The sequence below is a fragment of the Schistocerca cancellata genome, chromosome 6 (assembly GCF_023864275.1).
Source record: "Schistocerca cancellata isolate TAMUIC-IGC-003103 chromosome 6, iqSchCanc2.1, whole genome shotgun sequence".
NCBI classification, from domain to species: Eukaryota; Metazoa; Arthropoda; class Insecta; order Orthoptera; family Acrididae; genus Schistocerca; species Schistocerca cancellata.
In genome coordinates this window covers 447999047-448017673 of record NC_064631.1, presented here as the reverse complement: position 1 = coordinate 448017673, position 18627 = coordinate 447999047, and the positions used below count along the sequence as shown (strand labels likewise).

The window sequence follows — 18627 nt, the reverse complement described above, 5'->3', positions numbered from 1 at the left end:
AAATGTTGTTCCAAGTCCATATTAAACTGCAAGTGCCCATATAATGAGCTAAAAAGTCAGTTTAGAGGTTGTAGGAGTCTACAGGATAATGCTTAGTAAAGCATTGTGGTGTTGGAACGAAAATTTTGATTGTGTACAGCTTTATTTACTCTACAGTGTTAGAAATATGACACAGGCGAATGGTCTTTGCAGTTACTTTGGTGACACAGTCCAGTTCATTTGAGCCCTACTCTTGGCGGTACTTCCTCCCATCCCTCGTCCTCCCAACATGTAGAAGCAATGCACATAACTAGGCGAAGATAAGAAAGCAGCCAAGAGATGTTAATTTGCAATGTCTTCTTCAGTTGTACCAGGGCTGCCAAAGCTAAAGGATGTGGATCCATTCCATATACCGTATTTACTCGAATCTAAGCCACACTTTTTTTCCAGTTCTTGTAATCCAAAAAATCGCCTGTGGCTTAGAATCGAGTGCAAAGTAAGCAGAAGTTCTGAAAAATGTTGGTAGGTGTCACCACAAACAACTTCTGCCGTCAAATATGTGTCGCGCAACACAGGTATTTTTTGCAGGCACAAAGATAAATACTGGCACCAAAACCTCTGCGTCAGTAAATAAATTAAAAGGTAGAAGAATGTAAACATTATGCCATGTATTCTTTCGTGTTTGATGCTACTTCATTTAAATCCTGTCTGCCTAATAAACTATGAAACTAGAACAGCAAACACGGAAGTATATACATCATGTTTATATTCGTATTATTCTTATGCTGAATAGTGATACAGTCAGAAACTAAGCACACCAACTGACTAGATTTTTAAATCTAAGATGACCCTAATTTCTGTGCAGAATGTAATGTACTAAAGAGTCGTCTGCAAAGATTTTCAAACGGAGAAAAATTTTCGCTAAACTCTCGTTCAGAACATCATCTATCATACGCAGTCTATTATTTGGTTCTTGTTGATCATTATCAAAGAAAGCAGCAGTTTAAGTAACAACACATAGCAGACTCTCGCCATTGTATCGCTTATGAGACAATTCCTCTCTTTTTTTACTTTTTTTAATTGTAAGCCGCGGTAGCGCGCACAAAAGCAAGCCTTGCCGCAAGCAGCGATAGGTCGTAAACACGCATTATCAGAATGTAACAAACAATGCATGACACAGTACAATAATGCATTTTCAGCTTAGAGTGACATAAACACCTATAACAAAGAGATTGGCACTTATCAGATCAAAGCAAAATAAGCAATCGATTCAAACCAGACGAAGCACGCGAAAAAGGAAGGGTACCCATATAAACACGGATGGAGCACCTGACACATAGCAATGGCTACCTGGTAAAGCTTAACTGTTAAGCTTACGGCTCGAACCAAACTACTGTAGCTGTATCTTCATCCATTCCACTACGAGGAAGTTTGCAGTGTATGGGTATTGACAGATTCATCAAGCAGACGCAAGTATCTCTGTAGACCAACTCCGCAGCTCAAGAATCGACATCAAGTTTAAAAGTTGACCTTAGGCCAAGTAGAACCATTGGAAGAGACAAAGTTCATGTGTTTTAATGGTACATGAGCACCGCCTTCAAACAACGATGGCAGCGTTCAGTCATGCCATTACTAGTGGGATAGTAACTGGTGGTCTAGTGGTGAACATACCCGCAAAACTTAGCAGGCTGTGCGAACAGGTCCGACTCAAACTACCATCCACAGTCGGTAGTGATATGCTGTGGGCACCTAAACCTCACGAACCACATTGACACAAAGGTAGAGGCTACCGTTTCAGCAGTAATATTATCTGTTGGCACTGCCTCTGGTTGCACATCATCTAGATGTACATGGTTGAAACACACAGTTGTATGAAAATCGTCAATTGGGGAATGTACATGGCAAGACGCTTTCCATCTGTGGTACTGCAAACATGTCCTTGTCCATTCTCGATAGTCCTTTTCTGTGCCTGGCCACACAAAACATTGGGAGACAAGCAAAAAGTGCGATGTATTCCTGGATGGCACAAGTTATGAATGCTGTCAAAAGCCTATCTGGAAGCTGCTGGAAGAAATGGGCCAGGTCGTTGACAAGCTACAATTGTAATGCAGACGTATTATCATCCATGAACTTTCAGAGTTCCTCGTCTTGTTTTTTGTGTTCGGGCCAGTGCAGAAAAGTCGATAGTACTCATCACACCGCTGATGCGTGAAAGACAGTCGGCCACAATGTTATTGATTCCTGAAATGTGTGTCATGTCAGTAATGAACTGGGCTATGAACTCTTTAAGTTGCTGAATTGACGAGGAGAACAGTTGACACTGTTACATTTTAATGCAAAACTAAACAGTTTATGGTCCGTGAATACAGTGAACACTCACGTTTTGATTTGAGGGTAGAAGTATTTCACTGCCTCATATGTTGCTAGGAGCTCATGATCTTAGGTGCTCGACTTTCTCTGAGATGGTGTCTGTTTTTGAGAAAAGTGTGCCAGTGGTTGCCATGAACTGTCTGACCCCTGCTTTAATGCTGCGTTGGTAGCCGTATGGCTTCCACCTACCTCTGATGCAAGAGGTGCATCAAGTTAAGAATGAGCTAGAAGCACTGCCTTAGCCATGCTCTGTTTCATGGCCTCGAATGTGAAACACACAGTCTGTCGACTGCACTTGGAGCTGCCTTTTGTCTTAGGACCAGTAAGTGCTGCAGTCAATAGTTCCTGCAATTGTACTGTATGAGGCAAGTGGCGATGACAAAAGTTCAGCATACCAAGGAACCGAAGCAATTCTTTGCTTGTGGTCAGCCTATGTAACTGTAAATTCAACCTTCTTTGTCAGCTAGGGAGCCCATAGCAGAGATTCAACGCCCCCAAGAAAGTGACTTCAGATTGTCTAAAATCACATTTGATGACGATCATCACTACTCCAGAATGCTCCAGACACTTGAACTTATCTTGTAGATGTTGTCAGTGTTGTTCCTCGGCCGGCCGGTGTGGCCGAGCAGTTCTAGGCACTTCAGTATGGAACCACGTGACCGCTATGGTCGCAGGTTCAAATCCTGCCTTGGGCATGGATGTATGTGATGTCCTTATGTTAGTTAGGTTTAAGTAGTTCTAAGTTTAGGTGACTGATGACCTTAGATGTTAAGTCCCATAGTGCTCAGAGCCATTTGAACCGTTATTGTTGTTCCTCAGTCTCCGAGAACATGAGCACGTCTTCAAAGTACCTAAAACAGAGTGGGAGGCATTGAAGAACAAGGTGAATGAATCTTTGCAACATCTGCACTGCATTTTGTAATTCAAAGGTTTCATATATATTCTCAAACGGCCAGTCTCCCAAGATATTGTAAATATATATTATTTCACTTGTTTGTAATTTAATTTACAAGATTGATTGATTGATTTTTTTTTTTTTTTTTTTTTTTTTTTTGCCCCCCCCCCCCCCCCCCCCCCGCTCTCCCCCCAGATATTTTGTGCCTGTACCAGCTGGAGTCATGTGCTGATATATCCATTTTTAAAATCATAAATCTTTTCCTTTACTTGAATTGTTGAATTGTTAACATTGAGATGCTTCCCATGTTATCTGTATTTCTTGTGTTTGCAGGTGGTTATGCATTTGTTGGCATCATATTTTGACTCACAGCTGCCTCCATTGCCACACAATCCTGAAGGAAGACCTTTTACATCGCAGTATTTTCTCAAATCAACAGAGAAGTTACCAAAGGGAAAGACTTTCCCAATTATACATGAAGTCCAAACCAACCCTCCACACTATGTCCTTATGGTTGGAGATGAGAAACTGGAACTAGCAAAGGTATATAGTAGTATATATATGATGATAATGGCAGAAAGTAAAAGTAGAAAATATAACCAAGATTGGAAGTATTCAAGGGTAGAAAGAAGTGAGGTATTTCTTTTTTATTTGTAGTCAAATGCTTTTTGCTGAAGAATACATTAAATGTAATAGAAAATACACAGTATCAGATTTTCAGAACACAAAAAGCTTGGGCTGGACCAGTCACTACACTGGCTCATGAGATCGGTGAGAGTCCTTAGAGCTGCCATAATAAGAAACACATTGCTTCTCATTAAACTACAGTATCCATACAAAAAGAGCATTGTAATTGAAAATATCACTAAATATGAAATCCATTCTACTATGAGGTTTTCAGTGGCAAAAAACCCAAATCTGTTGATATTTATTATGAAATTCATGCTTACACAGATTGAAGATGAGTGAAAATGTCAGTGGTGTTTAAGAATGGAAGCACAATAGTCATTATAATGACAAAAATGGCCATTTGTCTGTAGTCAGTACCCAGAGGGGACAGAAAGTTGTTAGTTCAAACAGAACAGTATCTGCCCAGGCTAAGATCCACAGGATTTCCATCTTTAAGGTTGAAAAGCAAAGTAACTGTATTTTGTTCCACTGATATTCGTTTCAGTAGAAACAATTTTTATATTATTGGACCAGCAACAGGCTATAGTTGATGAATACCCAGAAAGCCAAAAAATGGTTTGTAATCAACAAATATTAGTGGAACAAATATTTGCATTTGATTTTCAGCATTGAAAATGGAATTTGAACAGAATCCACTAGCATGATTTCCATCTATTAATGCATAAGGAATACAGAAAAATAGTTAAAGATATAATCGTGGACTGGTGCAAATTAAGGCCAGATATTTTTATGCAGAAAGAATTTGCCATCTCTCAGAAAGAGGTATGACGAATGATGATTATGTAGATAAGCAATACATGTGTTTAGTTTTTAAGATTTTTTAATAAATTTGCTTTAACTGTTTTAATCAAACAATGGAAAATCCAGAATTGAATGTAACAATATTGTGAAAAGGAAAGTTGCTACTCACCACATAGCGGAGATACTGAGTCGCAGATAGGCACAATAAAAGGACTGTCACAAATAATAGCTTTTGGCAAGTAAGGCCTTCATCAGTATTACCGTATTTACTCGAATCTAAGCCGCACCTGAAAAATGAGACTCGAAATCAAGGAAAAAAAAAATTTCCCCAATCTAAGCTGCACCTAAAATTTGAGACTCGAAATTCAAGGGGAGAGAAAAGTTTTAGGCCGCACCTCCAAATCGTAACAAAGTTGGTCCATTGAAATATGAGACACAATTTAGGTCGAATGAATGACGATACAGCTACAGTAGTTTGGTTTGAGTCGTAAGCTTAGCAGTTCAGCTTTACCAGATAGCCATTGCTATGCGTCAGGTGTTCCGTCCGTATTTATACGAGTACCCTTCCTTTTTCGCGTACTTCGTCTGGTTTGAATTGTTTGTTTATTTTTCTTTGATCTGATAAGTGCCGTTTTCTTTGTTATAGGTGTTTACGTCACACTAAGCCGAAAATGCATTACTGTACTGTGTCGTGCATTGTTCGCCGCATTCTGATAATGAGTGTTTAGGACCTGTCGCCACTCGCGGCATGCCTTGCTTTTGTGGACGCTACTGCCGCTTACAATTAAAAAGAGGACGCCTCTTTAGTACATTACATTCTGCACTGAAATTAGTCATCTTAGATTTAAAAATCTAGTCAATTGCCGTGCTTCATTTCTGACTGTATCACTATTAGGCACAAGAATAATACGAATATAAACGTGGGATGATATCTATATTTTCCGCGTTTGCTGTTGTCTCACTCTAGTTTTGTAGTTTATTAGGCAGACAGGATTTAAATGAGTTAGCAGCAAACACGAAAGAATACATGGCAACATGTTTATATTCGTATTATTCTTATGGTGAAGAGAATACAGCATGCAATTCACAATTCATAAAAGTTCCTATAAGGAACCATCTCTTCTCACAGGTAGGAAAAAATTCAGAACGTATAGTTGGCCATATTGACAAACATCCCAAACAGTCTTGCCAGTCGGATTTTCGTAGTACATTGAAATGCTGCTACATTCGAAGATGCACAATATGGAATTTGCATTTACTTCGTTGGATAATGTATGAAAATGCAGTGGTTGAAACTCGAGGCGGAGAAAAAAGCTCGTCTTCCACCTTTTTTTCTTTTACTGATGCAGAGGGTTAGGCACCAGTATTTATCTTTTTGCCTGCAAAGCATGCCTGTATAGTGCTACATATATTCGACGGCAGAAGTTAGTTGTGGCGGCACCTACCAACATTTTTCAGAACTTCCGCTTACTTTGCACTCGGTTCTAAGCCGCAGGCAGTTTTTTGGATTACAGAAACCGGAAAAAAGACACACACACGACTGCAGTCTCAGGCAACTGATGCCACACTAAGTGTGTGTGAGTTACGTTTTCATGAGTGTGTATGTGTGTGCTTGCCGTTTATTTCTGATGAAGGCCTTACTGGCTGAAAGCTGTTATTTGTGACAGTCTTTCTGTTGTCTACCTGCGACTCAGCATCTCTGTTATATGCTGAGTAGCAGCTTTCCTTTTCACTTTAACTTTTTTTAGTATTTTATATACAGTCTATAGGGTATTACTTTCCAGATAGAACGTGTATGTGATTACAGATTGTGGTTATTGAATAATTACTGGCTGATTATTGAGTTTTATGATACATGGAAAACACTTCCATATTTGAAAAGGTTGGGTGGAAACACTGTACCCTGACAATTAGTCACTAGTGAAAACAAACAAATGGCTTAGGCCAGTGAAGGATAAAAGAGCTGGATGGGAGAAGCCCCACCTCAGTCTCACAGGTCAGCCAACCTATGCTAATGTTTCATGTTTCTGCAAAAGCAAAACTGACGCATGGTAACAACAAATTATATTACCGAGCGAGGTGCTGCAGTGGTTAGCATACTGGACCCACATTCCGGAGTACAACGTTCAAACCCAGGTCCAGCCATCCTGATTTAAGTTTTCTGTGATTTCCCTAAATCGCTTCAGGCAAATGCCAGGATGGTTCAGTTGGATGGGCATGACTGATTTCCTTCCCCATCCTTCCCTCATCCAGTGGGACTGATGATCTCACTGTTTAGTCTCCTCCTCCAAACAAACAACCAACCGACCAAACTATATCGTATAGTGGAAACTAGAGCTGTTGTACTAATACTGACACACTCAGTGTAAATATGTATTTCTATAAAGTGTGTATCGGTATCAGAAACAGTATGAAATTATAGGCAAACTGGAAGCTTGGTAAACCCATTACAGATATTTGACAATAAACGTAATTAACTATTCACAACTTATTACTTTTATTACATAGCATAAAAAAGTTTGGTAACTTAACATTAAACAATTTTTTGGTCACACACTGCCATTTCTGTACCATACAATTGGTTCTTGACTATGTCTGGTGAGGTGAAGCCTCATATTCCACAATATCTGTAAAAGAGATGAGCTTTCACTAGATTTCAGCTTTTATTATCCTGTCATCAGTTGCTATTTCCATGACACTCCTGCAATCATGCTCCCACTCTTGTACTTTTCTGCACTACCCTTCACAGTTGTTTGCAGGAGCAGAATGAAAGGCAGTATCTGTAAGTTTATGAATCTTTGCTGTAAGCGTGTTGCTGAAGACAGTATGCTTCTGTGTATAATATTTAATATTCACTCATGCGAGTTCAGTAGTGTTCAGGTCACAACCGTATAGTGGCAGGCAAAGCACAGTGTGGTCTACACACTTACTTAATAGGCTACATGTCTCTTCATTAGCTTTGCCTGTATTGAAGCATGCAGCTCAGCATTTGTCATGATGTCTTTGCATTCTACCCTCCTTTTTTGCAGCCATTCAATCATTGACACATTTAGCCAATGTAGTGATGGTATTTTGTCCACCTGCCTATATTGGTAGGACACATGATCCATGACAGAATTGGGTGGAAGATTTGGGTACACTATCTCCAAAAACCATTTTCTCTAAATCCGTTTAACAAATTTGCCCATGATAGTCTCCTTGTGTCAATTTCATCTAGAACTGTAGCTGTGCTTGCCTTACTAACCCGTTTTTCCATCCTACATTTGCATCTATCATTCTTCTGGAGGCACTTCCATACAGCACAATGCCCACGAAACCTTTTGATTTCGGCCAATGTTTGCCACATGTTAGGTTGCTGTATGACTCATCAAGGTAAAAAATGATGTAGTGAGCTTCCCTATTACTCTTCCTGTTCACAACAAAACGTGCCTGCCAGAGGACAGTATCACCATGTTCTGGTAACAAATTTCTTTTGTTAACTATGGATTGCCCTACGAGTCCCATCAAGTTAGTATATTTTTTAAAGAGGAACTGCCCCATTTCCACTGTATCTTTTCAAGCAACACTGGAAGTGGTTTTGATATGCAGGGTGCTATTTTTTTGTGATGGAATTCCTTATTATTAATTAACTGAGGTCATCAACTTCTTTAATATTACTGCATCTTTTCCTAAGTGAAACAAAATAAAAATAAAGTAATTCAGATGTAACAGCTGCCTAGTTGGAAGCATTGTCAAATATGAACAACTATGTACAGGATTACCCAATTATAAGGAAAGGTTTATCCCAAATTCCTGCTGAAGGAAGGGGGGGGGGGGCGGTGTGTCAGCTGGTTCTACATAACCAGTGAGAGAGTGGTGAGCAGGCGATATGTTTGGGAGCACGAGACATAATAACTCTCTCATGCAAGTATAGAAGTGAAATAAAATATGTATTGAAAAAAAAACTGCTGTGTTCTCAGGTTCAGTCATAATGACAACCTTAGAAATAATGACAACCTTAGAAATAATAACATAGTCAGAAGGAACAGCCAGGTTGTTGTGACAAAGAAGATACAAATTTCATAACTGTGCTACTACTATGATAGTAATGACATTGATTAAAAATAGTGATACCATAGACTACAGGGTTAGTAAGCAAGAAAGGCAGAAAAGATAATGGTTTGAAAATCAGTGTAAACCATTTCTTTCTGTTTATTTTATTTCTCATATTGTTATCAGAATGTAGACAGTCAATAAATGGCATAAGTTTTGAATAAGTATAACAACTTTTTGGCAGATACTTTGCCAGTAAAACAGTTTGTAATTTTAATTAGTCAGAACATTAAAAATAAACAAATAAATAAATACCTTTCTCAAGGAACCTCTTAATTGGGGGTGTAGTTGTCTTATACCTAGATAAATACAGTCTTTATGTGCACAAATTACAGCTAAAACTTAGCTTTTCTTGTTGGGAGCTCCAGGTGACTGACCAGGATGAGAGCTGGCAAATTTCCTAACCCTGTCTAGGCTCCATAAACTTTCGCCACAGCTCTTTTATGGGCCAGAGTGATAGTGTGTACAAGTTTCTAATGCTCCTTTTCAACCTCGCAGAACCCCAGCACGTTGTGCATTGTTTTATGAGCGCCACCTCTTATTACAAATCACGAATTTCAAAATAAAATAAAATAAGAGAAGAAAGCAAGAAGCAATTAACAACAAAAAGCAAACTAAACAGCATGTAAATACTTGAGGCATTTGGTTGCAGCTGGCAGTGCCGTAAATGCAGTGGTACAGTCCTGATCTCTATCAGTATTGTAAGCAACCATAGATCAAAACATCCCCATCTAAAACTGCCATGTTATAGTGCCTGCATAATAATGACGACAAGAGGCGTGCATCAAACCTGTGCAGCCTGCCCGCGAACATAGCTGTGACTGCCGGTGAGCTTCAACTCGTGCTGCCCGTTCAACCAGTGGAGTTGCATGAGGCCTGTTGGGCCAAGCGGTATGCCACCAGATCCTGAGTCTGCCCAGGTGCCATTGCGGCTCAGTTGCTCAACATGTCACTTGCCCACCAGGTATCACACTGTTGTGCGTGCCAAACAAAATCTCTGTGGACCATTTGCAGGCCGTTTTTTACTTCGCGCAGTCTTTTCTGGCACAGTACTTCACTTCTTGCATTACGTTAAAATAAGCGATGGCTGTAACATCAGGAACAAAGTGGTTACTTAAATCTCCACCATTGCTTGTTAAATCAATGTATTGTTATGTGCATGTGAAAACATTCTGTACCTTATGATGCAGTAAAAATAATTAATTTTATTAAAAGGTGCCCATTAGTTATTGAATTTTTGTAAAAATGTATGAGGAAATGGCAAGTATTTAAAAGTTTTTACTGATACACAACGAAGATGATTATATCATGGCAGAACTGTTCTCGTTATATGAAGTTTATCTTTTTCTCATTAGGTACATCTTTCCTAAGGCAAAGTCTGGCTTCAGACTGTGGCTTGATTGACAGACATGTTGTTAAAAAGCAACAGTTTAAATTTATTACTTACGGACCAAACACAAACCTGTGTAATGTTCAAGCCCATATGGAATTGCTCGTTAAAACCTTACAGTTTGGGAAATCTGTTTAAATTCCAATCAAATTGAGTACTTCAATATCCTTCACAACTTTCGTGTAGAAATTCATCTTATGTTGGACGAAAATGTCAAGAACATAATTAAGGAACATTTAAAGGGATTTGGAAAAGCTGTCAAAGACCATTTCCCTGCTCTGTCTAGTACTAAGAATTGGATTTGCAATCACTTTGAAGAGACAATAATGTTGGAATCCACATGAATTGTAAATTAAAAGGAGCAGCTGCTTGGAACTTCCAATGACTTAAGTTACAAAAAAAGAAATCTCTGTCACAGAGAAGTTTCTGGTTAATATTAAAGGCAATGTTTCCAGTGCTGTCAAATAAAGTGGTAACTACAGTAATTTATTATTTGTCTCATCCACATATTTATGTGAAAAGGATTTTCCTTCTTACACTTACATAAAAAATAAATACAGAAACAAACTTCTTAGTGAAAGTAATTTGAGATATTCCATAATGAAAACTTGTAGGTTAACAGAAAAATGTAAAATACTTTAATATGGCATACTAGATTAATCCATTATGCAAAAGTATTCAAAGATCTTTTAGTATGATACAACCGAAATGTGAAGCAATATAAAAGCATTGAGGCTAGTAAATCATTTGCTTGGAATTCTATTACTTCCATGTTACTCCAAGTACATTTTTGTTTTATAAGGTGGGGATTTGCACATAAGAATTTATTGCGGAAGGTGGTAAGAGGATGAAAAAGTTTAGGAGCCTCTGCTCTTCGATATGTGCAAAAATATCTACATGACATTCCCACATGATACAGCAACTAAATTATCTGTTAAGTATAAATATATGTATTAAAATTAAAAGAAAAATACAAACTTCAGAAAAGACGTGTGAACTTTCTTGCTTCAAGTAAATAAAGAAATATTATTAATCTTTTAAGACCATAATGATATTCTGGATAATTTATTCTTCAAACAAGCACTTAAGACATTAGAGAATAGTCTATATGTTGGATTGGCAACTGCTGAGGTCACGAGATAGGTCTTTCTGTAATTCAAAATTATCATATGCAGTAAAAGTGAAGATATCTGTTGGAAGTAATCATCACATATATGTGAAATGGAAAATGTTGTGTTATTACAATATGGGCTTACAAGGTTCGAATAGTTTGCACTGAAGATGGTCACTTAGTGACCAAAATTGATCTCTAAAGTAAATGGTTTCAATCTTTACAATCGATGGTGCGATTTATCCAAAATATATTGACAGTAACATGCTCGTGGCACACACAGTTCCTAATGGAATTAGAAATCGATAAAATATTTACTACGCATATCTACATAACATTGCATTTACCTAGAAGTGCAGCACATCTGGAATGTGCTGCGGCATAAACTTCCTCTCTCGTTGCAGAAGAGATGTGGAGCGCTTGCTCCAGTAGTGCTATTTCCCACAAATGTTTGAAATTACTGAGGCACGCCATCTTCTTTAAATACAATATGTTTAACCAAAATAGAAATTTTATTTGTTTATAAATGTGTCGTTTTACATATATGAGATTGCTTACCTCACTGTCAGCTGCATTCTCAGCACAGTGCTCCTGAACCTGGAACACCAATGACACAAGCAGCTATAGCATCGGACCACTGCCAACTTCCACAGCCTTGGTAGCCTCTTAAATTACTCGGAGAAACTGAATTAATTTGTCAGCTACATGGAAATCTCAGTTCCCAAACAACTGTATTTTTCCTGAGTCACACAATCTTCAGCAATTTTTTCATGCTGCGCACACACAGATTTTAGCCTGACACACAAAGTATTCCAACAAAGTCTCAACATGTTGCTTACACTAAACTATAACAGTGAGTCTTTCACATGGCCAGTCCTTTTTAAATAAATCACGGCATTTTTCATTAATTTCAACGATGTGTAAACATCAGGACAATATTCCTGCAACCACTTATCCTTAAGAGTATGGTGTAGGTTCTGTAAATTTGTGGCGGTTTTCTCTGTACCAAATGGGACCTCTGTAACAAAAAAGACTTTATTTTTGCACTGCAACTCTCTCGAGATTGAATGCATAGTGAGAGTCAAATAATGCATTTTAGTGTACACATTTCTCCATGTGTGAGCTTACATGGGCAAGCACTATCCTTCATGTCCTGCAACACTTATGAGAGGTTGTTGATGGATGAGGAAGCACGCCTCTTTCAATTTCATTGGGGGCACTGTGTTCCTGTTTCTGGCAGTGTCTGTGCAAGATCTAGAGTGCCTTCTCTTATAACTTTCTGAATGTCCTCAGATCTCTTGCCCACATTGTTATACACTTGGCCAGGACAATAGGATTTTCTGATGCTGGAAGTTGCCGTTGTTGTTGTTATGACTATCAGAAGGAGCTTTGCCGACATTAGTGTTGCAACAGGGTACTGGAAAGCTAATGACTTACACTCCGCAAAACCTACAGCCTTATTTTGATTATCTACAACCTGTGTAAAATTTTGCCATCTCATGCTGTCTCCTTTTTTCTTCAGACGAGTGTTGGTTCCCTTCTTCAGTTTAAGGGAAACTTACTTTTTCTCTTCTTCACATTTTTAATCCTTGGATGTTGTAAGGATGTTTGCTGTATGATATGTTTTTCTGAAATAATTAAATAATAATAGTAATAATAATAAAGTACGATAACTCAAAAGGGGCTCATGACAATGTCTTGCACTGAACTGTTTGCATAAGGCTGCATTAGCTGCTTACAAACAAACGGACTTTAGGGATGGGTGACAGCTATTTCGGACAGATTCTGGAACACTTGCAATCCTCACCTTGCATTAGTGGAGACACGACCTTGAGGCCGTCAGCTGCCATTCGCAGAACATCCAATATGGGATCATTAGCTGGGTGTATATGTGTGGATTTCTGCAGCAATGGGCCAGACCACATACAGAAAGTCCATGGGTTTTCCTGCAGTTCTCATGTGACAGCAAGCTCTATTTTCTTCCAATATAGGAAAGGAGTGATCCACTGACCACATCGAAAAATTTACAAAATTGTGCTGCAAATGACCTTGATTATGGAAAATGACCTATGAACATTACATACGGAAGAGTATAAAAAACAAGGTGTACAACAAGACTGTTGAAATACACTCCTGGAAATGGAAAAAAGAACACATTGACACCGGTGTGTCAGACCCACCATACTTGCTCCGGACACTGCGAGAGGGCTGTACAAGCAATGATCACACGCACGGCACAGCGGACACACCAGGAACCGCGGTGTTGGCCGTCGAATGGCGCTAGCTGCGCAGCATTTGTGCACCGCCGCCGTCAGTGTCAGCCAGTTTGCCGTGGCATACGGAGCTCCATCGCAGTCTTTAACACTGGTAGCATGCCGCGACAGCGTGGACGTGAACCGTATGTGCAGTTGACGGACTTTGAGCGAGGGCGTATAGTGGGCATGCGGGAGGCCGGGTGGACGTACCACTGAATTGCTCAACACGTGGGGCGTGAGGTCTCCACAGTATATCGATGTTGTCGCCAGTGGTCGGCGGAAGGTGCACGTGCCCGTCGACCTGGGACCGGACCGCAGCGACGCACGAATGCACGCCAAGACCGTAGGATCCTACGCAGTGCCGTAGGGGACTGCACCGCCACTTCCCAGCAAATTAGGGACACTGTTGCTCCTGGGGTATCGGCGAGGACCATTCGCAACCGTCTCCATGAAGCTGGGCTATGGTCCCGCACACCGTTAGGCCGTCTTCCGCTCACGCCCCAACATCGTGCAGCCCGCCTCCAGTGGTGTCGCGACAGGCGTGAATGGAGGGACGAATGGAGACGTGTCGTCTTCAGCGATGAGAGTCGCTTCTGCCTTGGTGCCAATGATGGTCGTATGCGTGTTTGGCGCCGTGCAGGTGAGCGCCACAATCAGGACTGCATACGACCGAGGCACACAGGGCCAACACCCGGCATCATGGTGTGGGGAGCGATCTCCTACACTGGCCGTACACCACTGGTGATCGTCGAGGGGACACTGAATAGTGCACGGTACATCCAAACCGTCATCGAACCCATCGTTCTACCATTCCTAGACCGGCAAGGGAACTTGCTGTTCCAACAGGACAATGCACGTCCGCATGTATCCCGTGCCACCCAACGTGCTCTAGAAGGTGTAAGTCAACTACCCTGGCCAGCAAGATCTCCAGATCTGTCCCCCATTGAGCATGTTTGGGACTGGATGAAGCGTCGTCTCACGCGGTCTGCACGTCCAGCACGAACGCTGGTCCAACTGAGGTGCCAGGTGGAAATGGTATGGCAAGCCGTTCCACAGGACTACATCCAGCATCTCTATGATCGTCTCCATGGGAGAATAGCAGCCTGCATTGCTGCGAAAGGTGGATATACACTGTACTAGTGCCAACATTGTGCATGCTCTGTTGCCTGTGTCTATGTGCCTGTGGTTCTGTCAGTGTGATCATGTGATGTATCTGACCCCAGGAATGTGTCAATAAAGTTTCCCCTTCCTGGGACAATGAATTCACGGTGTTCTTATTTCAATTTCCAGGAGTGTATTTCTAGATGGTATTCCTGCTGTGGACAAAAGTGTAATAGAAACTTAGTTACAAAATTCAAGATCAAATTTCATGAAAGAGCTCAGAAAGGCAGAGGCTTTGGAAAGAAGCTGAAAAGGAAAGAATATATTGAATGAACCAATAAAAAATTTCTTATATTATGTTCATTATTGCATTATGCATTACTTTGTTACATCCATTATTTTACAATAAGAACTATTTTTCGTTACGAAGGATCAAGAACACTGTTCCTAGCAAATCAGTCAATCAATCAAGCCTCAAAGGAGTGCCTGTTCCTAGCATATCAAGCCTTCATGAGCCTCAGAGGAATGCCGACAATTCAGAAAGCAAATCTGCTCATGTGTAGCCAGTCATTCCCGTCTTCCCTGCACTGTCTGTATCCCAGTTGCACCAAGTCCTGTTGACAACCAGGCACAGCCGGATACCTGAACGACCCACGGGCCTTAACAGCACATGATGATCCACACACTCCATTCCCGGTATAGATGAGCTCAACTACCTGCTGTGCAGGCAACAGAATGGATCAGTCGGTCATAGGCGTCTTGGGCGGGTAAATGTGGCATGATGCACAGCTCTGATGGTGATACATTAGTTGTCTGCTATAGTTATTTCATTATTTGTTCTTGAAAGTTAATGAAAAAAAATACTACTGTCTTCTAGTGGATCAAAAGCATACAAATATTTGAGATTAAGGGTCCAGATTTGAATTAGGACATGCTCACAAAAAGAACTTTAAAGACTTTTGTCAGGCAAGAAGAATGCTGTTAATGGAATGGAAATACTATAGCAAAAGTAGTGCTTATTGTGATTCATGACATTTATTTCCATTGCGTAAATGTTGTGATCGCTCATGTTTTCTTGACGTGATTGATTAACGTTGTGCCTCTGGGCATTCTGCTGAGTTTTTGTTTCCATTTGATGTATTTTGATGATCTGAAGAAGATAGTTGGGTAACTCATCAAAATATTATGCATAAAATGGAAACAAGAACTCTGGAGAACACCGGAAGTACACCATTAGTTGAGCAAGTATTATTTGAAACTGCGTTGTTGCATCAGGCATTAAAAATTCAGGTACCTGCCAGATATTCAGGATGGCAAAGTAACATTATAAACAAATTAAAAGTGGGTTATGACTCACCTTCAGATGAATGTAAGGGTGTACACACAAAGGAAGAAGCCTATCCCCGTACTGTCATGTCAACATGAGTTTGAAGAATATCCTTGTCTTTTGTAATGCAGCAGCACACAGTGGAAACAGGATGACAGATCTGATAGCATGGGACAGGTGCTAAGCCAGACTTAAATAAACACTACGTACCAGCTTCAGTGCACACGCTGGCTATCTCACTACACTGGGGAACAGATGTGTGTGCATGCCAGATGCCCTGCAATCTTTCTCAGACGATATTAAAGAAACTGTTTGGTAAAAAATTTTATTCTTTAGCATCTGATAGTCTCATATAGCAGCTAAATGTTGAACTGCCTATCTTTTCATTAATGCCCATAATTATTGTAAAAGTCTAAAATTAAGAATCCAGTGCACAAAAATTGAACATTTCACAATGAAAATAAAACTCTGTAAGAGTTTACATTTGGTCATACGTTGCTGCATTCTAATGAGTGAATTTGTCATACTGATTTCTTAAAACTTTGTCCAGTCTCAAGAAATTTTATTGTACATAATACACCCATTCTTGCCTGTGCATGCCACAGTGCTGTGCAATATCAATCATATTCCTTAAAGAGTTCAAAATATAAAAATGAGTTTTTGGCAAATGATGGCACACAAAAGAGGGTAATATTTTGCCATATGTGAAACTTCATCTACCACAATATAAAAGTAACTGAAGTGGTCTTTTTTTCCCAATGGAATAATGAAATTGTTTAAATCAATAAGTGATGAAAAGGTAATCTGTGCATAACTGCAACAACATAATTGAAGAAATAACACATTTATTGTTATGCAGACAATGAACTTTTTCATGAGCTTTTAACATGTCTTGTCCTCAGTTGCTTGATTTATAATAAACTATTTTCCAAGATTCTTCTGTCACAGATACAAATGCATCAGCATGTTAGTTAGGAGAAGTATTGCAAACTCCATTGAGTCTTGGCAGAAGCAGCAAAATTTCACATGTCGCTACACAAAATTTGCCACTGATGGTGCTTCACTATGTTCTCAATTTCTCATGATAATTGGTATTTCATATGACATTGAAAATAATTGTAAGTAACATTAGTTTCTCTCTTTCGAAGTTAAAATTAATCAAATTTTTAATCATCTATTTTATTGTCATTATATTTAATCACAGATAGTTGTCATGTGGAAAACATTACATTTTTGTCATGGAAACAAAAACAATGACTTACAAAAATTTATAACATGCTTGTTGACTGGCATCATCAGATATTATTAGAAATAAATAGTTTCATCTGGCATCAGCCATTTCCAGATCATGATGAGAAGCAGCGGTGTCCTTAAACGTAGCATTGAAAAATTTCGCTGCTTCTCGTTGTTATCTGAAAATGACTGCTGTTGGCTGAAACAGATTATTTCTACAAAATATATTATGGTTATGCCAATAAATAAAATTTTTAAACGCAATTATGCTGGGTGGGTTTATATTATTCCAAGGCCACAAAATTGTATGGTAAATTGTAATATTAGATATCAGTTTGTCCAAAAATCATTGAATTATTTAGGGTATGCTAGTGTTAAAGTCTTATTCTTAGCATTTCATACCATGTAGTTCAGGTTTTGCCACTATAGTAGGTTTGAGGATTTTTAAAATGCTTGACAGTCAACTGAAGCAATGCTATATTAGTTTGTCAGTAGTGGTGATGCTGCTAGTATAATATTTACTCGCGTTCTTTTAATCTCAAAAGAAAGCCCATGGTTCCCACACACTTACCTTTTTGTTTGTATTAATTTACAGTGCTTGCATAATATTAATTTGATAAATATTGGATATATTTTAATCTGTTCCTAAGAGTGTGATCATATGTTACTGTGAATTACTGATAATCATTTTGTTCTAATTCTTACCAGGGTCGCAACAACCTGTTCCATACAATACTGCTCTTCTTGCACCAGCTGAAGACAAGAGAACATGGAATGCTAGGACGTGTCAACTTGGGCCCCTCAGGAATTAATATTCTCTGGGTTATAGATAGTTAGCAGTATTAGAATGACAGAAAAGAAAAATAATTGTCAATAAGGTGATATGACTGTCAGACCTTTATTTGGTCAGAATACTTGGACTGTATTCATTTCTGAGAAATGTGCCTGATATTCCCAGTTCATAAAATAAAAAATGGAAAAGTAGAAAAAGGAAGTTGTGGAGTCTGAAACAAAACAAGACCATGGGAATGAAACCTGTAATTGAATATGTTTCTGGTATCTGTAGGCATTATTTATGCTGATCTGTGCACTGTAATATTCAATTGTAAAACAGTTACAGGAAACACTAAAACTAAAGAAATGAGAAACTAAACCATGCTATTTCCAAAGAGTAGAGTATTATTAAACACGAATACTGTACACATTACTACATCGTCTATGTAAAACAAATTGCTCATTTGAAATCAAAATATATTTTGATTTTTTACAATGTACGATAATTTTGTACTTCAGAATTGTAGCAATGCTGTTACACCACAGAAAGTATAAGTGAAACATGGCCCAATCAGACATAAAATTTACCTGTTTACATGCTTGCTTTTTATAATGTAGTGATTAAACTGTTTCTTCATTTTGGAAATTTATGTATTATGGAAACCACTT

The 18627-nt window shown here is 39.1% G+C and overlaps 1 protein-coding gene across 1 annotated transcript in view; it reads left to right on the top strand.

Annotated features, from left to right (window-relative positions):
* The window catches only part of LOC126191252 (transmembrane protein 209), a 133810-nt gene extending 115257 nt beyond the window's left edge, over positions 1-18553 (top strand). The window contains exons 10-11 of the mRNA XM_049932061.1: positions 3578-3787; positions 17893-18553. Of these exons, the coding sequence (XP_049788018.1) occupies positions 3578-3787; positions 17893-18021 (339 nt within the window). The 3' untranslated portion in view covers positions 18022-18553. The remainder of the gene's footprint in view (positions 1-3577; positions 3788-17892) is intronic.
* Positions 18554-18627: the final 74 nt, after the last annotated feature.